Source organism: Mizuhopecten yessoensis, unplaced genomic scaffold (assembly GCF_002113885.1).
Source record: "Mizuhopecten yessoensis strain PY_sf001 unplaced genomic scaffold, ASM211388v2 scaffold8361, whole genome shotgun sequence".
Classification (NCBI taxonomy): Eukaryota; Metazoa; Mollusca; class Bivalvia; order Pectinida; family Pectinidae; genus Mizuhopecten; species Mizuhopecten yessoensis.
Genome location: NW_018407509.1, coordinates 1,863,614 through 1,888,635, shown reverse-complemented (window position 1 = coordinate 1,888,635; position 25,022 = coordinate 1,863,614). Strand labels below are relative to the sequence as shown.

At 35.5% G+C, this 25,022-nt stretch overlaps 1 protein-coding gene across 1 annotated transcript; it reads left to right on the top strand.

Moving 5' to 3' along the window:
- Positions 1-559: 559 nt before the first annotated feature.
- LOC110455656 (eukaryotic peptide chain release factor GTP-binding subunit ERF3A-like) lies at positions 560-20,970 on the top strand. The gene is made up of 14 exons (XM_021505903.1): positions 560-839; positions 3,639-3,725; positions 4,187-4,330; positions 6,310-6,343; positions 6,808-6,885; positions 7,688-7,868; positions 8,379-8,533; positions 10,248-10,394; positions 10,763-10,856; positions 12,046-12,126; positions 12,703-12,804; positions 14,295-14,366; positions 15,185-15,446; positions 16,143-20,970. The coding sequence occupies exons 1-14, from the start codon at positions 650-652 to the stop codon at positions 16,184-16,186; spliced, it is 1,671 nt and encodes a 556-aa protein (XP_021361578.1). The 5' UTR covers positions 560-649; the 3' UTR covers positions 16,187-20,970.
- Positions 20,971-25,022: the final 4,052 nt, after the last annotated feature.

Here is a 25,022-nt window from a genome sequence, read left to right as displayed (position 1 = left end):
ATCGATTCTATTTCTTTCACATTAAGTACTGTACTAGTAAATATGTGAAATGACAAACTCACTTTGAAGGTTGGCTTTCATACACATCAGTATTAAGTTTAGATCAAAATTTACCTCAAGGTAACATCATCAAACATGACTCGATCAAACAGATTAGAGGAAAGAAGAGAAAAGATCGAACTAACAAAGAACTAATGAAGATGGTACAAAGGTGGGCGCCAAGATCCCTCTGGGATCTCTTGTTTTTTTATAACAGCATACATAATCACACGAGTACCTGTCCGTCCGACATACAGCTAGCCCGTTAAGGATCTTCATATTTTCCCGCCTTTTCACAAATCAAACACCTTGAACAGTGTTTAAATACACACAGAACATAGCCACGGTTTCGTAGCTTTTTATTTTACTCCTTATTTTTCAGTTTTCTTTCTTTAATCGTGACCAGTTTATTTTGTTATATTCATACACGTTATTTTTTTTTTCTTTTAACCGTTTGGTCTAAAGACGAGACAAAACATTTCAACTTTGTTCAATGAAGTGCGCATGTAAAAGCAGAAGTGACGTCAGATCGAATCTCCACGCGGTGGGAAGTGTTGCAATCCCTTTTGACATCCCAGTTTATTGTGAAAATATCGACACAGGGATACTAATGGCTACAGAAAACGGAGATAACGGAGCTCCTGACTCCTGGGATCAGGAAGTAGACAATCAAAACGAAAACGATCCAGGAAAAGATTTAGCTGAACCTATGTCATTCCTGAACGTCAATGCGGCACCATTCGTCCCAGGCCAAAATGTGTTTGCCACAGAGTTTGTGCCCGTCACAAAAAGTGCAGACGGTAATGACGATTGAAAAGATCAGTTGTGAATTCATTTATTAGATTATAACCGAATATTGTCACATTTGGTTTCAAATATGTTATAATTTTGTCGTACACAAATGTGTTTACATATGATTTGGGTGGGGTAAACACCCAGTTAGCGATTATAGATGTTTGACATATGGTCTGTATGTGAAGAAAAGGGTGTCTGGTTTGATCTAAAATTAACTGAACTAAACAACAGGACACAGTTGAAACTTTTTATATAAGGCAACGCGGATGAAGGAACCAAGTGGTACTTTGTAAGGTTATTATTTTTAAAAGAAACTACAGTTGTCTGTGAATTTATTTTGTTTTGAGGTATAACAACATTAGATCAATTAATCTTTTTCAAAGTCAGAAGAAAGTTGGCGAATTTATTAGGATATTTGATTACAGAACTGAAATAACCCCCAAAATACTCTTGTTCTAGTATTATGTGTATACCAATAATTTGTATAGCTAGAGTTGCACTGGCACGGTTACCATGTCGAATGATTGAAGCCAGGCTACCATATTGTTCCCTTTATATTTATAAGTTAGTGTTTGGGTACACCGATAATTAGCAAGGCTAGAGTTTCACTGGTGCGGTTACCATGCCGAATGAATATGCTACCCTCAGTTCTACCTTTGTTAGAGACTTTGATTGCAACGAAGCATAGTTGGAGGAATTTATAGCAGATACAAAACACCTGTCATTGCTTTTTAATATTTTATATCATATAGTCTATGTTGCGTTTTTATTTATTTTTCATTTGTCAAAAATGATGTGTAAGCCCGGGCTTTTTTGCTACATAGGTTGTAACAACCTATGAGTATTTGGGGGATCGCGGAGTCCAAAGCAATAAATATGTAATGAATCTTGCATGATATAGTTTCCCAGTTTTAAAGGGTGAATGAAACTATTCTGCTGGAAAAGACATATAACAAGAAAACACAAGAAAATATTGTGTGTTGCACTTTGGGCTAAATGATTATTCTTAAAATTCCACAATTTTTCAATCATTTAACTATATAACTAATTATATCACCACTGACCACCTATTCTAAACCATATCCATATTTAATCACAACAGTTCTTGAATGCTATCTCATAAATAGTTTAAATTTTTTGACTCCCTTATTTGTATTTAGCTAATGTAGTCTCCTGGCGTTGGCATTATTTATATGGAGTTTACTGAATCATATTTTCATACTTTAGGGGCCAAAAACAGCTTAACTGGACTTGGTTAAAGTTTTTGGGCAAGCTTGAGGTGAAAAGTTTTTGGGCAAGTTTTTTGGGCAGTGTTGGATTGACCACCATCAATTGGCTGTTGATTATTATAAGTTTTGAAATATTTATATGGAGTGTAAATAATGTGCTGAACTATATTTACATATTTTAGGGGCCAAAAACAGCTAAATGGGACTTGGTTAAAGTTTTTGGGCAAGCTTTATTAAAGTTAAAGTTTTTGGGCAAATTTTTTTTGGCAGTGTTGGATCACCACCATCAATTGGCTGTTGTCTATTAAAAGGTTGAAGCTTTATATGGAGTGTAGTGTGCTGAACTATATTTTCATACTTAATATATTGGCAACCTACAAATGTATATATAACACGTATATACAAAAGAGATGGAGAACCAACTTCCGCTCTTGGAATGTTCAGTGAAGTTCAACATACCCAAGTTGATGGATTTTTACGTAATTCACTAGTCCGGCATAAGAGTAATGAATTCCAAAGAAAAAATGACCAGACAATATTCAAATGAGGAGACTCGGCAACATGTAAATCAATTTAAGTTACTGAGTCTCCCCATTTCACGTTGTCTGGTCATCTCATCTTTTGAATGGTAGCTAGTATTATGGTACAACATGTAAAGGGCAGCAAAGCATTGTTATATTGCCACCATTTGTTCAAAGAAATGATGGCATTATAAAAGAGTTTGGAAATACATTGAGGGAAATGCATAAAGGAATTTTAAGGGGAAAAAAAGAATTAAGGGACCTTGAAATATGTTGGCAGTAATTATAAGCGAGGTGGCAATTGAAATAACGGGCATTATATCAAGGTTTTACTGTACATGTGTTTCTATTGATATTTGCTATCTTACATTTTTCGAAAACTGCTAAAAATACAGATAAAGGCCTTCTGCATGACAATTGTCAAAAGTTTCCTAAAACTTCACCATGTCTTTATGGTAGTACATGTAGTTATTTTATGTCTCCTACAGTCAATTACTTTTGTGCTGGAGATGTTTCCGTAAGGAAATCTAGGAGTAGTTACATTGATATAGGACTAGTAAATAATCTATTCAACTCGTCCTGGTGGAATAACAATAAAAAAAAGTTAGTGTCTAACCCTGAATAGCTATATATATATAACAGGACTTTAACCCTGAGTGTACAACCCTGAATAGCTATATATATATAACAGGACTTTGACCCTGAGTGTATAACCCTGAATAGCAGCAAGACTTTGTCCAGGGCTATTTTAGCCTTGGAGGTAGCATTGGAATATGTTGCTATTATTTCCTAAAATTTCCCAGTTTTGCAATCTGTCCACTTCGCGAAGTGGACAGATTGCAAAACTGGGAAATTTACCGATCAATTTGAAAAATGTTTTAGTTATTTGTTCTTTTGTGCTAAATGTATGAGTTGAAACACAACTTCAAGCTCGTTAACCTCATTTTCTGAAATAAATTCTTCATGGAAAGATATGCAATAGTGTTTGCAGAAAAGTCTTGATAATTTCCAACACCATATTATGACATTTAACCTTACGTTTTTCTTTGTGTAGATGACTCTCCACCAGATGGCACACCTACTGACGAGTCTGGTAATGCTGGTGGTACTGAGAACATGGAAACAGAGGAAGGGCAACCAGGTACAACTCCATCTTTTCATACATATTGTCGGGTTTGGCATTAACACATATCTCCTTGCAAAATGCTTTTAAGTTGTAAATTTTTAAAATATGCAAATGATGAAATATTCCTCACTTGCAAATTTCTGCAAGTAGATTTTTTGGCCATTCTGGAAAAATAACAATTTAGCTGAACTGTACTCTGTTGATCGACAGTGACTAGGTAGCTCAATTGGTCCTCGGTTTGAATCCCAGACTGGCATTTTTTCACTTCAATTACGAAATTGGTGCGTACAGTGACCAACCCTTGTTTCAAGTACAGTTGTGGCTCTAAATATTGAACCAAGCCAACATTGCATCAACTAGAAATGCCACCAATCATTGGCAACACAGTGAAGTAATTATGAAATCATCATGTTGAATTTGTACGACATATGTTACAGTGTTGATCAATAACATCATGTGATGATTTGATTGAATAGGGGATGACTGGGCCGACGAAGACGAGGACCCTGAAGAAGAAATGGTTGGAAAACCTATAATGAATATAAAGAAACCTGTGGATGGAACACCGGAGGTTGAAGTGAAGAAGGAACACGTCAATGTTGTTTTCATCGGCCACGTTGGTAGGTTATGTCAAGCGTGAAATTTTTGTAGAAGTGGATGTGATTCTGTTATTGCAATAGCAGCCCAATTAGATGTTAATTCCTCATTGGGCAAACAAAAAATATGTGTGTTTCTGGTATCCTGATCTTCCCAAGATTTTACTGCCCACCCTAGATATTTTATCACCTAAGTTTAGTATATTAGCCCGTCAAAGTTCACAGTATAAAATGTATACTTTCTTTCTGTTCTGGGAGTCTGACCCTATTGTTGACAAATAAATAGCCATAGTAATGTGTGGAAATGCATTTTAAAATTTGATATAAAGCACAATATGGTTATTCATGAAAATGGAAAATTAAAATTAAATTATTTGCCTACTAGACCGACTTACCATTTTTTTTTTCAGGCATGTTACCTGAACAGACACTTTTTTGGCCTTGGTATATATCAATGATGCATGAGTATATATTTATATCAGAGATTTTAATACAATAGTGGAAAGGACAATAAGCTTTGTCATTTCGTGTTTTCGGTCTGTCCGCTTGTTCACACTGGTTTTTGCAAAATAACGTACCTAAATATTATTCGATTTTTATGAAGCATGGTATAACCATGTGCAATATACAAAAAACTAAGTCCCAGTTAGAAGATGAGCAAAATATGTTAATATGGTAATTGGTGCATAATGAAATAGTATGCTGTGCCCGATTGACCAACATTGGTACTTAAGTTTTCTATCCCAATTTGTAATTATCGCTTCAGTCATTCACCTGATCAGTTGAAGGACATCTCGGGAAGTGCGTATGTTTGTATGTTGGGTTTTGATGATAGCTAAATAGATAATGGATATATGGGCCAATTCCCCTCTCCAATTTTGGCATTATTTTCCCCTGTTTCAGCTTTATTTTCCCCTTTTTCAGTTAAACATTCTGTCACTTGTAACTAAAATACGACCACATGAATATTTTTCGTGGTTATTTTGTTTTTATTTTCCGTCAGCTCCACGACTGAGTGATTTTTGCATTTTCCCTGTGTTCATGTTAATTGTCACTGCTGATATTTTGCGACACTGTTTACAGCTAGCCCTGTTTACGGTATGCAATATAATTACAGTCACACAAATGCATATCCGATGATCAATTCGAAGCATCTATAATGAACAGCCAGAAGCAAAAAATAAAAATGATCCGTGCCCCTGCCCCCTTTCTTGTACTCTCTCCCTGGCTCTGGCCTGCAGCTCTCGCTGGATTGGACACTGGTCATGCACCTGCAATGCATATTTCAAAAAGGCTACTTACTTTCTATTCCTGTGTTAATCTCTGGTGGTACTTATTACAGATTTCACTTTAATCTTAGGGCTAGAAATTAATTTTTAAATCCACTAGCCATTTTGGCTAGTAGTTTTCAATTATACCAGTCCATATGCAAATTCCGCTAACCTTATATTATTCAACATGATAAATATTATCAGATTTTGAGTTGTTAACCGGGCTAGTAGTTTTTGGAACCACTAGTTCAGCTGGAGATTTCACTAGTCTCAGACTAGCGGGCTACCCTTATTGTCTAGCCCTAAATCTGTTTTAGACTTGGATTTCATGAGGAAAATGCTATACCTATTTGTTTTACAAAGGATGCAATTAAAGGAAGAGTGCAAAAAATAAGCCGGGTTTTTCCAACAACAAAGAGAAAATAATATCCAAACCTCATATGGAATCTTTGATTTTCACAAAAATATCCTTACGTATCTTGTTATACAAAAGGTGTAATTGACAGTAAAAACAAATTTATAGGGATTTTTTCAACAACAAAGAGAAAATACTGTCCAAACCTAATATGGAAAGGCGACAAATGTTAACCTAAAATATTTGTGGGAAAAAAACCCTGGTTTAATGTGCTAAATGGTATCTTGTCTAAATTGATAATCATTGAAACTTGTTGGTATCAGTAGTGAGTGTGCATTAAACCTGCTCTGTAATCAATATTGATTTTTGTGTTGCAGATGCTGGGAAATCAACGATTGGTGGTCATATTATGTAAGTAATTTTCTCCATTCTATGAAATATTTACACAGATCTTTGAAATCCAATGGATCAGCTCTCAATACACATGTCTTCTCTTTACACTTGAAAATGTTATGTGAAATGCTGTTGGCAACAATATAAGAAATATTAAATAGAAGGGACAGTTGCAGTTTTTATTAGACTTTGGGGAAGCAACCAAATCAGATCTCTGATCTTCGATTGCAAATAAATTAGAAAAAACACAAAAATAACAAAATTGAGACAGTTTTCTGTGTACATGGGACAGCTCGTCTAAACGTATCTCGAAAAACACTTCCAACCCTGTGTGTGCACTCCTTAGAGCTTCAAGAATGTAATTTATTAGTTATATATATATATATTCATTAATGCATGAAATTCATCAAATTGAAACCCTTTTGTCTTGTCTACTTTTAATGGTTTTTGATTAAATTTAATATTATGTATTTGATTTTCAGGTATTTAACAGGTATGGTTGATAAAAGAACGTTGGAGAAATATGAAAGAGAAGCCAAAGAAAAAAACAGAGAAACATGGTACGTGCTTAATTTTATGGAGATGTCTTAGTTCCAATATGAATATAAATATACACTTTTAGTTTACAACAATTATGAAACACGGTATTTTAACTTATATTAATCACTCTTGTTGGCCCGGATGTTAGCGTGCGGGGGGCTTAGTGTGGGAGGAAACCGGAGTACCTGGAGAAAACCTACGTAGTCGGGCAGGTGAACCCATACCTTTTCGTCTAGCTTAAAGGCGAGTGCGCTTTCCACTGCGCCACACGACCACTCAAAAATATAGAACATGCAAACATTTGTGGATGTTTGTAGACACATTTTAACATCTACAAGTTAATTTATGGTTACATATAGGGAACGCTTCAGCAGGTGAATTTCGATGACCTTAGGATAACCTTCCTTCAGCGTGTCCTTGCTCAACGTCCCCATACTACTATACAGAGTGTGGACTTCATGTTGTACATGTTTATGGATGCAAATTCCTCTGTTATTTTGAGCATCCCTGTACCACTACTTTAGGTACCTAAAACTGTAACCAAGTATTGGATACCATACAGCAGTGTTCTGAGTGTAAAACTTGGTAGGGCTAGACCGGGATTCAAACCCTTGACTTTAAATTGTTATGCTATTGCTCTGACAAACTGAATTACCTGGTCGACGGAAATGTCCTGGCATGATTGTGCTACAGTTATATCCACCAAAGTTAAGGTTACTGTATATAAGAAAAACCACAGTGCAGTGGGAAAGTGATCCTTATTGTTGTTTTCCAAGGAAAGATAATGTGCTTATTTAATTCGTCATTGTGTTTTGTCTGTAGGTACCTCTCGTGGGCCCTGGATACAAATTCAGAGGAAAGAGAGAAAGGAAAAACAGTTGAGGTGGGGAGAGCATACTTTGAAACTGAAAGTAAACATTTCACAATTCTGGATGCCCCAGGCCACAAAAGCTTTGTACCCAACATGATTGGAGGAGCATCACAGGCTGATCTGGCTGTACTGGTAAGCACATGTCCATTGTTATTTGTCTGACTCAAGTCAAAAACATTTCAAAAGAATTTTTAGTATATTCAAAATCCTGAAGGAAACATATTAAATGTGCGCAGAATTCTTAAACTGTAAGTACTGCACCTGGGAATTTCTGTTGCTTGTCCACCAAATCATCTTTTTAAAAGCTCCTGACTGTATTTCCCTGCTACCAGCCAAGTATCAGCAGATTAGAAAGTCTGAAAGGTTGGCTGTGTGAAACTTGGTATACCAGGGCTTTTTCTAGCTATCCACAGTGTCCAATAAGCCAACCCAATTTTGAGCCTCAATCGAACCTAATTTGGAGCACCCCATTCCCCATTCCTTCATTACCTTAGGTCGTTTTAGTATTGCTTACTTGCATTGCATTATCTTTTAAAAAACCTTTGTGAAATATTAAAAAAGCTCAAACATTTTGGCTGACTTGATCAGGACAAATTAAAGTCATTTCATTTTTAATCCAATTGTAAATATTTACATTTGTAGGTGATATCAGCAAGACGAGGTGAATTCGAGACTGGATTTGAACGAGGGGGACAGACAAGGGAGCATGCTATGTTGGTTAAGACTGCCGGCGTAAAACACTTGGTTATAGTTATTAATAAGATGGACGACCCCACAGTTCTGTGGTCAGAAGAACGGTAAGGATTTAACAAAAACGATACCTGCATATGTTACCTGTAAGCAAAATTTCTTTGGAATATAACAGATATAAACAAGTTTAATCTGGGATGTAATACAAGAAACTGGTACTGAAGTTAGAAATGATTGAAGTTGGAATATTATTTCAAGGCAGCAATATTGAATTGAGACCATAGATCAATCTTAGGTGTAATACAGAGCCCAAGTGTTCAAGGTGAAACTAACACTTGTCAAACATGAATTTCATTCGTGAATAGTGAATATTTGATTTGATTTGGCGAAAACTTTCCAAATACATTGTTTGGAAAGAAGAAAATGAAACTTAAACAGACTTTAAATTGTTTCAACAGCATACATGCCATATCTAACAATTTTGGCGCGAGACTCACGAAAATTGTTTCAGAAAAAATCCTCAATTTCAATCGGTCTCGCGATAAGAAAAGAAATTTGGTCAATCTTAGGGAATAAACGATAGCTACATGGATTCACACTGACCTTGGTCACTGAGAGGTCTGAAGTCAAACGCCAGCCACTTAAATTACGGACCAGGCCAATTAGCAGCATAGGTGGGAAAGTTCTGAATGGCCTGGCCAGCCGATTTAGCCGGACAAGGCTTGGTGACTTGCTCACCGATGTGTGAACTGTCAAGCAATTAAATCAGTTTTCCCACAGCCAGTAGGGGCTAATTGCTAATTTATACGTGATGACAGTTGATATTAACATTAAACAGCAACATAAGAGCTGTTAATTCGTTACAATCGAAAACATGGTTTACCGAAACGGAAATGTTGGAGGTGACTATAAAATCGAAACCGGACACTGACATTGAATTCAGAATTTATTCTCTTGCCGTCGGGATGGGATTGAGTGTTAATGAAAATAACAAACAGAAGAAAACAAGTTTCTTCAGAATTGGGTATATAAAATTAGTAGTTATTGTTTTACTTTTTCCCCCAACAAATTAATATTGAATATTCCCAATGTTTTGAGATATATTTTTTCTAACCTGGGTTAACAAGTACATGGATCCCTCTATAATTTCTTCTTTCTTTAATTACTCTTATTTTTTGCCTTTCATGCTATATATTTACTTTTAAATGTTAACAGCTTTATCTTGGCCGTGGGTCACGTGTAAACCTACCTAAAATCCTTTAAAATATCAATTTATCTTTCAATTTTGTCTCTAACAAAGTAATTAGAGGCTTCAGAATATATAACATATAACATAGAACATATAATTTAATACTATGTTATATGCTATATAATTTATGTTTTAAATGTCTCATGAATTTCTCACGAATTCAGAGAAAAAAATCTCACTATTTTCGACCAAATCTCACTAAAAATAATCACTGATCTCACTATTTTGCACCGCAAAGTTATGGCATGTATGCAACAGTAAGATTTGCACCTAAATTTTAATACTTTGTTATGCTGTATACAGGAAAAAATTTGCTGCAGTTAAATTTTCCGCCTTTTATGCCAGCCGCAATAAAGGCAAATTTATCAATACAGCGAACATTAGCAAACGACATAATATGTATAGTGATTAAATGTTGAGGGGGAATTGAACTCTCGACAAATATGGATTATTCTAGTGAAGGGCGAGTACTTTACTGTTTGAAAATTTGCCAGTATACTGAACATGTATGTTTGAACAACACAAGTTGAGGTGTTTTCTTGTACAAGCTCATCGGGACTTTCTCTACACAGGTATAATGAGTGTAGGGAAAAACTGATTCCATACCTGAAGAAGTGCGGCTTCAATCCTAAAACAGACCTGTATTTCATGCCAGTATCGGGCCTCACCGGAGCTTTTCTCAAGTTTGTACCAGATGAAAGCGTCTGCCCGTGGTACAGGTAGGTTTATTTGATTGACAATTACTGGTACACAATACTGGTCACTGAAAAAAATAAATCGAACAAGACTGAATCATTTTGTAAAAGGGGGTATGAATTTTAACATGTAGTAGTTAGTTCTTAATGAAGACTAGGTGTTTGTTTTGTAAACACATAACATTTCATTTTGATTAAGCTACAATTTATTTCAAATTTGTAGAAGTGACAGTTTGCTTAGAGATTGAGATATTTCAATTTTAATTCCAGGGCTTTTCCTTTCTGTATACCAGGGCCTTGGTTCTGTGTCATTCTCTAGCATCAAGAACTAAACTTTTTTTCTCCCAATTAAAAACAACTGTAGCTAAATTTACATGTAATTTGGTTTTCAGAGGACCATCCCTTATTAATTATCTAGACGAATTGGAATCCCTAAACAGATCAACAGAAATGCCAGTCAGGATGCCTATTGTGGATAAATACAGAGTAAGTATCGACCAGGCTCTCAGACCTACTTCTCTTGATACAAAAATGTAAATACATTTGTATACTTGGGCCAAATAAAAAAAATCTTGTGTTTCCGCTACCTCTACCGTACCTACCCTAGAGTTTTGTACCTACCCTATTTTTTTTATTGGCATTAAGTGATATACACTGTTAAAGTTATAACTCCTGCTCTTTATGGTAAGCATAGTGAAAAAAAAATCTAAGATAAAAAAAAATATCTAACAAGGTACGTACTACCCTATTTTTTCTGAGGATGGTAGCGGAAACATAAGTAAATTTATTTTGCCTAACAGAAGGTAGTGACATTTTTATTTATGAAGACAAGTTATGCACTGTATACTAGGAAAATTTCTTTTAAGTTCAATTCGCCCTCCGTAATGGAGGCAAATTTATCATTACAGTGGACATAAGGGCGAAAGTAACACTGGGCTAAAATGATTTCATTGGCAAAGGACGAAAGTTTGACTGGGCAAACTTTTCTCGATATATAGCTTTTTTTTTTTTGCGAGGTGAATACCGTAATATTATAGATAAAATTGATAGAAAGTTTATACATCACCAAAGTTGATATTAAACTGATTTTCATCAAGAAACAAAGACCTTTTCTTTTATTGCTTTCCTATAGAATTGACATGATTTCCATATAACCTCAACTGCTCACTTAAACAATAGCTAACAACAATATGAAGAAGTGTGTTGATAATGTGACATCTACATTGTGCTGGGTACTGATGGAAGTCAAAAACATGATTTTTTTTCAATTTCTATTCAGGGGTGTACAATTTAATGTTTCATGCTCCACCTATAGAACCATAGTAACTGTTGAAAATGATCACTTTCCCTGTCAGACTAAAATTCACTATCCAAGGGTGTTTGTCTAGTTGTTCCTTGACATTCAGTAATTTCAGAATTCAGATCACATTTTTCCTGAAAATTTAGGAGTCAAAACAAATGTCAAATACCAGTATCCTTTCAAACTCAACAGTCGAAGTTGATTTTTGGGAGTCAAAAACATACTCTAAAGGGTATGCCGAAAAACCTGAGCTGAACCAGTGTAGACGTACACCCCTGATATTGTAAATAGTATTGAATGCTACTGAAGTTGGGCACGCTGATATTTCTCGCTTGGCATTGGTTCATCTGAAATTCTTATCATTTTGTTTTTTAGGACATGGGAACGCTTATACTTGGGAAATTGGAGGCTGGTGTTATAACCAAGAATATGACGTTAATGGTGATGCCAAATAGGGTGAGTACTATAGTACATACAATCGATAGATCCTGATCTATGTCAATGATGGATAAATACAGATGTATAGCCGTTTATTCTGGCATATTGTGAGCTGTACATAGGGTCCACCGCGATTCATTTAGAAAGTTATTTTGCCGAGAAAATCGTTTCAGCCAAGAACATTTGACCATTTTTGGCAACATTTAGTTAATATTAAAAAATTAGATGAGCCATTCTATGTTAACTCATTCACCCCTGAAATTTCATGATGAACTAATCCAACATTTTAATGGGAAGAGTTCAAATGTGTCTTCAGGGGTGAATGAGTTAGTTAAAAGAAAAACTAAAAATAGGAGGGTTTTATTTTAGTTCTGAGGGGTCCAAGGCCCCATGGCCCCCCTCCAGGATTGTCATTGATTTTGTGACACCTTTTGTTTTCTCCTTTTGGACTCCATGTCTGCTGCGATAGATCTTGATTGCATTTGATCCAGTCACCATCTGCATTACATAAGCAATCAGTTTAGATGTGAAGATTACCTTGAAAGGTTCAACAGCGTAATATTGAATTTGTCAATGGTCTTAAACTTTTTGCAGGCTACAATAAAAGTAAATCAACTGTTCTCGGATGAAATAGAAACGGAGTTGGCCAATCCAGGCGAAAATCTCAAAGTGAAGGTCCAAGGAGTGGAAGAAGAGGTGGGTTTACCTGTTTCATATACCTTTATCTATTAAGACAGTATCATAGCAAGAGGCCTCGTCATAAACCTATTCACCCCTGAACATTTCATAATTAACTATTCCAACTTTGAATTGGAAGTGTTCAAATGTGTCTTAAGGGGTGAATGACCAAGGTCTTGTGGTTGTGATGTTGCTTTTCGCTAATATTTTTGAAAGAATTGTTTTATGGACTTTATTAAAGGAAGAAGGGTTGACATGTTACCAGAAAAAATTATTGTTGATAAAAAAATGTGACTAGTGTGTTTGGTAGGGAATTCTGTCTCCCTAGAATATTTGTAAAATTATTCATTTAAACAATGCAGCAGGTGTCTTAAAGGAGAGAGTATAGGCTGTTGGTGTGCTGCAGGTTTTAGAGTAGACAAACTATAAGAAACAGATTGAAAATGTCCTGCATGCATGTGTAGCAGAACTGGTCTGTTACAAAATTGGCGAGCTTGCTAACCCTTGTTTCAAGCATTGGGAGTACGCTTAGCAATGGGATACCCAAACTTGGGTTGTAAATAGTTGTGTCTTTGGGGGCGATGACTTAGAAAAAGGAGGTAGGAATGTAGCGGAACTGGACTGGGTTGATTGTCGGTGACCAGGTAGCTCAATTGGTAGAGCATCCGTCTAGAGTTCAGAGGGTCCCTGGTTCGAACCCTGGTCTTGCCGCTACATTTTCTCTTTTTCCTGTTGCACATGCAAAAAAGCCATATACAAGTCCTGTTTTAATGCAAAATCAACTACCAATGACATTAATGTGGTTGGAGCGCACGACTGACGGCGTTCACGGCATTGGAATAATATTTTGTTTTTGGATGAGTCCTGATTCTATTTGACTTTTGGTGATGGGGTGCAGTGATGTTACACCAGCTCAACGAGACATAGTTGGAAATGCAGTGATCCCAGCTAATGGTGGCCATACATGCTACTAAGTGCATGGCTAACAAACATGACCCCCACCTGTCGTTAATGTCACAAAATATCACTTAGCTGGGAAAATTGTTTCAAGTCGATAATATTATTGGGTTTTCCGCAATGTTTATAGGAGTTATGTCCCTTCTCTGCTTTTGAATTTTGTCCAAATTACAGCAACTTCCCAAAACCATAGCTAGTTCTGTGCTTATAATTAATTTTGATTTCTTTATTTTTATTGCAGTTTATATACCCCTTTCAGATTTCTCATTTATACATGTTGTCAAAAACATATCCTGAACTATCCTTGCATGAAAATGAATGTAGCAGATTTTCTTCGGTGACAGAAGCATTTAGTTGGCTTAAGTTCTAATTAAGAATTATGGAGTGAATACAAAAAACCTTCAAAAGTGTTCCGGATAGATATCCAAAAAAAAAAATCCACAACATATAAGGATGCATATACAGTATGTATATTTTAATTTATTTGATCCACAGTGTAGTTTTATTAAAAAAAAGTCAGTACAAAAATAAAATAGTTTTGTTTGTTGTAGGATATATCGCCAGGCTTTGTGCTCTGTCCATTGGACGCGCCGTGTAACACAGGGAAGGTATTTGATGCTCAGGTAAGTAGCAGCAGTTGAGTGTTGTATTGTTAATCTAGGTTTTCTGTTACTCCTTCGTTACTCTCACACCTTAACTGAGACGTAATATGGTGCCTTCTTGTCAATCTCTCTCATAAGTGATTTTGTTTTCAACCCATCCGGGTCGGTGATCTGAAAAAGTTTTGAAAAAGGTGGTCCACTTGAAAAGAATAGGGGGTTGAATGTTCACATGCTATGATGTTGACCTTTATGTATTGCGGATGTTCGGGTGGTACAGTGGATAGCGCACTCGCCTTCCATCAAGGCCCCTGCACGCTGACATCCGAGCCAACAAGAGTGATTGATATAAGTTAAAATAACTTGTTGCATGTTAAATAAAGTTTATATTTATATGTATTCCGAGAAATAGCTGGTTCTGAGTTTATGTATAGCAGTCTACTTTTACCTGCAACTTTTCAGAGAACACTTTTGTATTCCTTACCAACTCCTTACCATTACTGCCTTCAGCAGGGCGTATTGTCACGTCAACTTGTCCCTCTGTCAGTAATATCATCCTTCTTCTACTGGAACTTCACTATTTCTTCTCTTTCTTTATCAAACATTTGTTAGAATGTAGAAGTTGGTAGGATGTCGAACACCAAATATTTCCGGTAATTCTATCAAAACTCTAATGATATGATCCAGGCTTATTGTAAGACCCTTAATTGTTGACAGTTTAAAAAAAACCCCGTGAAAACAATCAATCTTGGATCTCTTGTGCTCTTGATAATGAAACGTACATATATTATTATTAGCTATGTGACTTAATACGCCAATAAACACTGTTAATTCTGTTTCAGATTGTGATACTTGAACATAAATCAATCATATGTGCGGGATACAGTGCCGTGCTGCATATTCACACGTGTGCGGAGGAGGTGACGCTGCGCGCACTTCTGTGTATAATTGACAAAAAAACGGGCGATAAAACCCAAGTGAAACCCCGCTTTGTGAAACAGGACCAAATAGCCATTGCTCGTATTGAGGTGAACGGTGGAATGATCTGTTTGGAGACATTCAAGGACTTCCCACAGATGGGACGATTTACACTGCGCGATGAAGGTGAGCAGAGAATTCTGGGAACTTACCCAGCTGTCCTAATCGTATCACATGGTCACTTGTTTGAAATTCTTTTGCATTTGTTTTGAAGCGATGGAAAACTTGTTTCCATGTCCCATTCTGTTTAAAACAATGTAGTTCTGTTTTTCTAAAAAAAAAAATGACATGAAAATGAACAAAAATAATACAACATTTTTTTTTACGGAAAAATGAAAAAAGTTTGAAAAAAAAAATGAAAAGAATAAATTCATTAAATAGCAAGTGCAACATATTATATAAAGATATTAAATAGCAGACTGAGTGGTTGTAGTATTTGAGGAAACATTAAGAGCAGACTTATTTAGATTGCTTCTGAAGTATATTCTGATGATTTACTGTGTATGCATATTAAGGATCCTTGTACCGCTGCTGAAATCTTTCACTGTGTTGGAGACTGTCTTTGAAAGTAAATTTATTCAAAAAGATTGTTTTCTTGTTCGAATGAATTGGCATTAATTAGGATCACGAAAATGTTCTACAGTCAAAAAGTGTTACCTTCAAGCTGTTAGGGCCAATTTCTTCTTCTTTATTTTTTGAAAAATGAAGCTCAGTATGCATTTGTTGTATCTGCGGTAAAGATGCTTTTGGATGTGCTTTTTGACATACACACGGAATTATTAAAAAAAAAAATTAATGTTTATTTTTTTTTATTTTTTTCAGGGAAAACCATTGGAATAGGGAAAGTGCTAAAGATTATTGGTTAAGAAATACATTTGACGTGAAATAGTGTTGGGGGGAATACTCACCACTGGATGAAGAAACAGCGCTTGGTGAATTTCCTCCTACTCAATAGAAACAGTGCAAGGGTGAATCCAACTCGCTCAATGGAGAGTCAACACTGGCTGTATATATTAAAGGACTTGTGCATTTACGCTGACATTTTAGGATTTAAGACATGCAGAGCAGGTGCTGTTATCGTGCACCAAGAACCTGTTAAATAGATTTTGTTGATATCATGTCACCTTTCATCATTCAAATGTAATTGCAGGCATCTTTGGAGACGTTAAAGATGAGCCGAGTCAGTCTGTCGATCTGTCAACAAAAAATTTCTGTATGACACATATTAAAAAAAAACATGTTTTGTGACCGTTTTGGAAATTGAGGTTGTAAGTCATACTCTGTTTAAAAAGAATTTCTTTAAAAAAAAATGTTGAATGTGCCTTCGTCATAGTCAACATTCCTATCTCTCAGGAGTAGTCTTAAAATGACTGAAACTGGTTTGATGCATTCTTTGTCTATTTGAAAATCATTTCTTGATATCGGATAGAAAATGTTCTGTTTAAAAGTGATAATAAACAATATAAATATAATTCAGAAATATTTAAAAATAAAAAAACGCAATAACTACTTTATTTCAATGTCATAAGCTTTGTTTTCATTCATTTTCTATTCAGTGTTTTGGTAATATTATTTGTTTTAGTAGAAGTTTTCACAACAGCTGGACAGGGACAGGCTGACGGATTGAAAATCTTTTTTTTGGGAGTGATACAGTTGTCATGACTTGCCCACGCCAGCTTGGATTTTCTCCCGAAAAATATATTTTAACAGATGACTGAAGCATTTCAATATGATAGATTTAAAGTGTGCGTTCCTGCTGTGTGTGATCTTACCCCTACTTACCTTTACATGGAGTAAATTTTATGTTACTTTCACAGTCAAGGTAATTAGCCTAAGTGGAAATGATATCAGTTATATGGCACTATTTGAACTGTCGATGGAGGAGTGTATTTGTAAAAACCGTTGAACAAGTAAATCATTTACAAACAAAGAAATCCCAAGTAGTATTTAAATTATACATTGGATATCTTCACAAAAAGTTAAGTTGAATAAAATCGATTTTATTTTTGGATGTAAAATGACTTACTCGTTCACTTTTCCAAGTCATAGTATGCTAGTTAAAATTACTAACCTGAAGGATTTCTTCAGTAAATTTACGCAGGCCAGATTTTTTCCATGAAAAGTTGCAATTATTTGTAAAAATGAGAATTGTAAGAGAATTCCTGTGTAATTCCAGATCCAATACTTATATTTGAGGCGTAACAACTTCCCACAGATGTGATTTATCAGAGACGGGTTATTTGGTAGTGAACAGATTCTTAGAATATAGAGTGTTCATAAAATACATTCAGGGAATTATTTATTGGAAAATTACACTAGTAATGTGTAGTTTTCCGACTCTTATCTTCATTGGTCTTCTGTTATTTTTAAGGTCACTGAGTCTTCAACGAACACAAGAGATTAACCCTTTCACCACTATAGACCATAATGGACTCGTCCCCAAAAACGCATGGTAGAGTCTACTAAAATTACCTAGGGGTGAAAGGATTAAAAAGTAACCCATATAAAATCAATGGTACCTCTATGATGAAATGTGAAGCTCCTACATTGAGTTCTGGAAGCATTTCCAAAAACCTCTGCCTATATTTATTTTGCTATTAAGTTGATTGGTTAATTTATCGAAAAACCAGATTTTAGAATTACTAATCAAAATGAGCAGTAAAATTCAGTAAAGAAAGAATTTGAATTTCTATATCCGAGTCTCTTGGTTAATGGAGAAAGAGCCGCAGTATATTTTCGTTTTATTAGAAAAAAATTGATAGGTTGATCAGTTGAGTTGTATTGCTGGATAGCCACGGTCTGGATATGATCCCTCGTAAGCTAGGGAAACAATATCAGACAGTGTTAGGTATGTTGTTCACATCAGTAGGACCTACCTAGAGTGGAAAAATTGGTTTGTATAAGAGCATATGATACAGGCAAAACTAGATAATATAGGCTGTTATATAGCTTCTAAATGTGATATCTGTGGACCATCGGTTGTAATTGAGACACTGATAATCCAGTAACATCACTTTGGGATTAAGTAACGGCTAACAGGATTTGTTGCATTTGCCATTGCTTGATAAACCTGTTTGGAAATCAAAAAGTGTCAAAGCTATCAGGGTTTCTGTGTGTTTGAAGTCTTGAAGCCCTTCCTGCAGGAATCATTTTAAGTGCTGTTTAATGGGTGTGTTGCTACATGAAATTGTTAAAAGTTAAATTTTCTGTTGTATGTTTCTCTCTTCCCCTCCCCCTCCCCCTCCCCCCAATTATAATTTCTTTATCATTTAATCCCCATACTTTTTGTACATATATTTACTTTAAGTAGGTGAGAACACGATATCATTGCTTGGATCAGCGTGCGATGGTACAGATTATATGGATATGTGTGCGTGAGAGGAGAAATCAACTGTGACGGATGTTTGAAAGCTAGTAGTCTATGTGAGAGAGTAAATGAAAATTGTTGTTTCAGAAATGCAAAACATGTTCACAGGTGCTTACAATCGTGAGGTAAATTTCTTGTTTGCAGAATCCTTATCACAAAGTTACAATATAGCTTCTTCACACTGGTGTTGAGCCTGCGTTTGGCTTCAAATGTTTTCCATGAAGTTGTTAAAATTAATCGCATAGTAATGATGTATATAACTTTAACTTTTTAAATGTAGGTACAATTGTATGTTGTAGACATATTTTTTTCCTAATATATATATATTAGAAGGGATGGATTATATACTTGTCAAGTATTCAAAAAGATTTGGCCATATTAATACTCGTTTTCCTTTTAATTGTTGAACATTTCAGATACCATTTTTGTGCCACCATCCGTACAGGTTCGGTTGTAATAAGGTGGTCGCTGTGCAATTGCTGCAGATACACTCATTGTACAGTTAGGCTGACAAAGCTTTGAGTCAAATTCCCTTAATTTTGATAATTTGTGCTCTTTTACTCTTTTGTTTGAGAAATTATTAGCCTTTCCATATTTTATGCCCGCTACATTTGCGAAGAGAGCATTTAGTGTTTTGATTTTCCAGCGGTCAGCCCGTCCGTTCATGTGTGTGACATCTTGGTTAGAATTTGCGTTGGGCTAAATTTTCTCTGATGCTACAAGTCCCAAAGTCAACAATCTTAAAATGCAGGTGTATTCTAACAAGTATGACATCAGGTGATTTGTAGGTCACTGTGACCTATATTTTCCATTTCTACCAAAGCTAAAACGAGACATGTATGTTTTAAAATCATTTTTTCATTGGTCTTTAGTTGACCGTGTTAGACTGTTGATGGATATTTGTATTCATTTCATTTCTGGAAGGGAGAAAAATACCCTGGGTAAGCAAAAATTCTATACTTTATTTGACGTCTGAGGTCTCGTGAGGAAATATGTTGTTTTTGGACTGGATACACAACAGTGAAAGGCCTTTCTAATACAATGTACTTGTAACAGGGTTCCGCTTCATTTCATGTTTCTCTCTGACAAATGATAAGTGTTATTATTATAAAGCAGTACTGTTTAGAAAGTTGTTAAAATCTCTTCAAAACGATTGCTCAACTGGTGTTTCATTTAACAGTTAAAACAGTACAGCAAAACCTCGTTATGCTGCCAACATTTGTCCAGAGCTGTTTTGGCATTATAAAGGGGTTTGGTGATGCATCAGCTCATTCACCCCTGAGGACACATTTGAAACCTTCCAATTCAAAGGTTGGAATTGTTCATTATGAAATTTCAGGTGTGAATGATTTAAGGGAAATACACAAAGGAGTTCATAAGAAAGCAGGAAAACGGGACATTGAAATATGTTGGCAGTAAACGAGGTGGCAAATGAAACGAGTGGTATTATAGCGAGGTTTCACTGTAAAGCTTTAAAATCAGCTTTTTGAGTGTGAATACAAAATGTGTGGTAGTATTTATGGGACGGTGATGGGCGTACAAATTTTGTTATGTACTTTCAAAAGCTTAGTTTTATCAGTTTAAAATGTATTGGATTATTTATGTCTTAAATGAAAACTGGATTAAAGAATGACAAATGATATACATCTAACAAGTAAAACACCATGTAACAGTTTCCTATATAATCTAAGGTCCAAGACGTTGAAGAAAAGTCTAGGAAAGGTCCTTTTTCATTGTGGATCCGATATATTTTTTTGAAATGTGTGGAATTTGCACAAAACATTTTCTGGTTTGAAAGTGCGTAGCATTGTAAATAAGAGCCAGTATTGTTGAAATTATTTGTTGACAGGACAAAGTTTGCAGAAATTGTCAATAGTGATTAATTAATGATGTATCTGAACTTTTCTGTAAATCTGACAAAAATATTCAGAGATTAAAGAATGAAGAATTGTTTCACTATATATATATATAGGTTTACATCAGTTATATATACATTACAAATCTCTGCACTTGCAAGCATAGCCACAAGCACCTGCTGAGATTTTCTATGTTAGAAACGAAAACATGTAATTAATTGTATGAAAATATCAACTTTAACAATTGTAATTAAATTATGACGTATGAAAATTTTGAACTTTACCAATTACACATGTCATCATTATTGATATCGTGCTCGTCACGCAGAATGTGAAATTTCATCAGGAATTCTTATGAAACCTTTAAACAGTAATTGTAGATCTTGATGAAGAAATCTTTTTAATTAAAACTGCAGGTACCATGAAATGTCTTGACATTTGTTTTATTTCTCAGTGTTTTCAAAGAATTCAGATTGTTTTTTACACCATACGAGTAGGAATTTGCAGAACAATTTCAAACTCTGTGCAAGTTATAACAAAAATTCATAACGACTGTACTAGATAACTGGAAATTTGAACTGTACTTTTCTGCTCACCTGGCCCAAAGGGTAATCTGTTCAGGGGATTTACCTCCCCTTAATATCAGTTCAGAACTAGGTTGATGATTTAAAAGAGATGAAAATGCAACGACACAGAAGTATGCTGACTTGGCTAGAGGGAATTCCCTTCAGCCAGAATTATAGAGTACTGGACTAGTTGTAATTTGGCCTGGATTCGATTTCAGATGCACTTCAAATAATAGAATCTATCACTCCTATTTGTGATGTGGACAGAGAAATCTCTGAACCAGAGTGTTGAATTTTTGAAGCTTAGTTTCTCGGGCTTTGACGAATGCTAAATTTAAAAAATCTTATGATTTCTGTCACATCACAACACAAAACCACCATAGTATAGTATATTTGTTCTTGCACACTTTCTTGTCACAAAAATAACATGCAATATTGAACCTATTTCACCCTGCCGCTATCAAGGGCACATGCAATGTGTGGCAATGTTGGACACTTCTACAAGAATGAGAAGAAGATTTACCTTTTCACTAGCTAAATTCGGAATTGTACCGTTTAAAGTGTGGTAGAAACACTGTGATCCCGGCTAATTTGGTGTCCATACATGTGAACAGTAATATCCTAAACCTTGTTCTCACACGCATCATTGCACTCGGGAAGACTTGAGAAAAAAATCTTTCAAGGAGAGGACATTTTCATAATGATGATCAACCATCTAGTTACTGGTTACTAACTCGGTTAGAGCAGAGTTTGTACAGACCTTGAAAAGGCCCTAAAAAAGAGGGTTGGCCTTGCAAGCCCAAAAACGAATAAAAAGGGGTTAAAAGTCCCTAAATTCAATGAGTCTTTTATTGACCAAATCATCTTCATGCAATAGTTGTATATTATTTTTGGTGGTTTTGTGTTGTAATTCTTTATCAAATTGAAAGAAGCAAAATACAGGAAAAAGAAATATCTGTTACGAGTTAATTTCCAGATTTTCTTGATACCAGCTAGTATCGGCTTTTAGTGTTTAGTGTTTCGGATGATAAGTTTTTGTCAAAGTTACACATCCGGGTCTCGGAGCATTAAAACAGCAACCCTTAGATTTGCATAAAAAACGCCTTGAATTTTATGGTAAATTTCCTCTACCAACCCTGTAGATGGAATTTCTTTTTAGCATTCCTAGTAATCTGTAGCCTAGGATTCAACCATCCTCGATACTCAAGAGGTGTGTATCACTTTGAGGGTGAGACAAGGAGGCTAGATTGATCCTTTGATGTACAGCAAAAGAATCTTGCGGTCTTGCAACGGTAAAATTGACTGGCTTTGACATCGGATGTCCCTCCTCTGTAATCTGCAAAGGACAGGTTTATCAGCCTAATGATTTGTCGCTTTTTTTACCTGAAACCAATCAAATAGCTTGCAGCGTGCATTTAATTTTGTTATGACGGATATATTTCATGGGCGGATTGGTTGAGAGGTTAACACTCGGGCCTCCCACCCAGGCGGCCGGGGTTCAATCCCCGAAGTCGTACACATGGATATTCAGAGAAAGTATTTTTCTCCTGCCCACACAACTCCAACAACCCAGGTGGAGTATAAATTGGTCATGGGTGGATGCTGTGGTATCTGTGCTGTAGCATTCAAGTGAGGTGGCACTATAAATGATGCTGTTGGAAGCACATTCCCACTGCAAACAGGACACATTACATCTCCAGCACACACAGGCATACACACATAGGGGTAGGGAGATATTAGCCAGGTGGCATAGGACTAGTAGTTAGCGCCTGATCATGATAAGGCAGCTCCTGCCAATTATATTGATTAATGTATATGCTAATTGTACTAATTGTATGTCTATGTACTGTTAAGCACTTTATAGAGTTTCTAATGTTAACTAGATAGGGTGCTATATCAAATGCTGTATATTAAATTGAATGCCATATTCCAGGGGTGCAGAGAGCGAAAGTGAGCATAACCCCTGGAGTATCAAGGATGGGATTCAACTGGTAGTAGAGAAACTTCAAAATCACTTGTAAGACATTTGTATGGAAATAAAGTCATCCTCTTGTGCATGTTTTCCCATCAGAAAATTTAGCCCTAAGGATCACTGTACCACTGCCAAAAATTGTATCTAAGTGTTGGAAACTGTTTAGCTTTTTACTAGCAGAACTTAACTTTGATAAAACATTTCTGGGGAAAAAACCCCATACCTTGCAGGACTTTTATCAGAAATAATAAAAGATGAAATTAACAAAATATAATCAACAACAGTGTTCTGATTGAGAAAAAAATAATTGGGTGGGGTTTGACCGGAATTGGAATTCTGGATTTCAGATTGATATAATATCGCTCAAACCAATTGCGCTACCCTGGTCAACAGAAGTATCCTGGCCCAATTGTACTACACATGGAAGTTAAGGGGAGGTTACTGTATATACGAAAAAAAACCAGACTACAGGCAGGGATCCTTAAAAGGTGATCTCATGAACGTAATGATGATGTCATATCCTGTATTACATCATCATTACCGACAACAAAATCCAAATCCTTAACACTGATGTGTAAACATTGGGTATATCATGGCAAAACTTATCAAAGCTTGTTTCTTCAAAATCAAATAGTGAAATCTTCGCTGAAATCTCAATCCCCTTATGTAATAACCTTATGACATAAGTTAAATGGCTATGATCTGGTTTCAAAATATTTTGTTTGATAAGTTAATAAGCCACAACCTATGACCTCTTCAAATTTATTCTTCCATTCATTTGCGAGATCCACTACAGACTATAAAGCCTTTTAAAGATCCAATGACTTTTTGACTCTTCCCTCTTTCCCCCCCCACCTCCAAACTCAATACATTTACTATTTAAATTTTTCTGATGTGAGCATGTCAAAAATGAAAATAAAAATTGTTGTATGGTTATAATTAAAATATAAACTTACTATTTTGTTATAAATAACAAAGGCAACATCTTTTTACTTTAATTTTTTTTGGGGGGTTTTATGAAAAGGATATTTATAGTCTAATGCGTTGGATCAAGAGCTATTGTCCATTTTCCTATTCATAGCAGAAAATAATTCTATTAACTAATATCCCATTGAATGAATATGTAAGAGAACCATTAAATCTAATTACTCAACTACAGTAAAACCTTGTTATACTGCCACAGTTTACCCAGAGACATTTTGACATTATAAAGGGGTTTGGCAATAAATTGAAGGAAATATATAAAGAATTTCTACTGAATAGAGGGCATTATATTGAGGTTTCACTGTATTTTCATTTTGAATAGTCAAGTATTTTTTTTATTTTCATTTTTAGCTAACCTGGCACAAGGTGCTAAGTGAGCTTATGCCGTGGTGCGGCATCCGGCGTCAATATTTTACTTTAAACAACTTCTTTTTAATAACCGAAAGGCCTAGGGTGTCGATATTTGGCCAGTAGCATGCTGGGGTAAAGAGCTATCAAGATTGTTCAAATGAATGACCTTCACCTATATTCAAGGTCACAGGGGTCAAATATGTGAAAAACATTCAACAACTTCTCCAAAATGCCCAGGGTAATGATATTTAGTCAGTAGCATACTAGGATCAAGGGCTACCAAGTTTGTTTAAATGTATGACCTTGAATCATATTCAAGGTCACAAGGAGCAAATATATTCAAAACCAAAAGGCTCAGGATGTTGATATTTAGTCAGTAGCATATGCTGGTATCAAGGACTACTATGTTTGTTAAAGTGAATGACTTTGACTTATATTCAAGGTCACAGGGGTCAAATTTGTTTAAAATCTTTAAACAACCTCTTATGAATAACCATGGGTCCCAGGATGTTTATACTTTGCAAGTTGCATCCTGAGATGAAAGACTATACAATGTGTTCAACATAATGACTTTGTTCGACTTTCAATCACAGGGGTGAAATGTTT

Bases quoted from the DNA above. Each gene is read 5' to 3' on its own strand.
- LOC110455656 (XM_021505903.1), top strand. From the start codon at position 650: ATGGCTACAGAAAACGGAGATAACGGAGCTCCTGACTCCTGGGATCAG. The intron at 3,726-4,186 runs GTACAACTCCAT...TTGATTGAATAG, and splicing joins AACAGAGGAAGGGCAACCAG to GGGATGACTGGGCCGACGAA. The intron at 15,447-16,142 runs GTGAGCAGAGAA...TATTTTTTTCAG, and splicing joins ATTTACACTGCGCGATGAAG to GGAAAACCATTGGAATAGGG.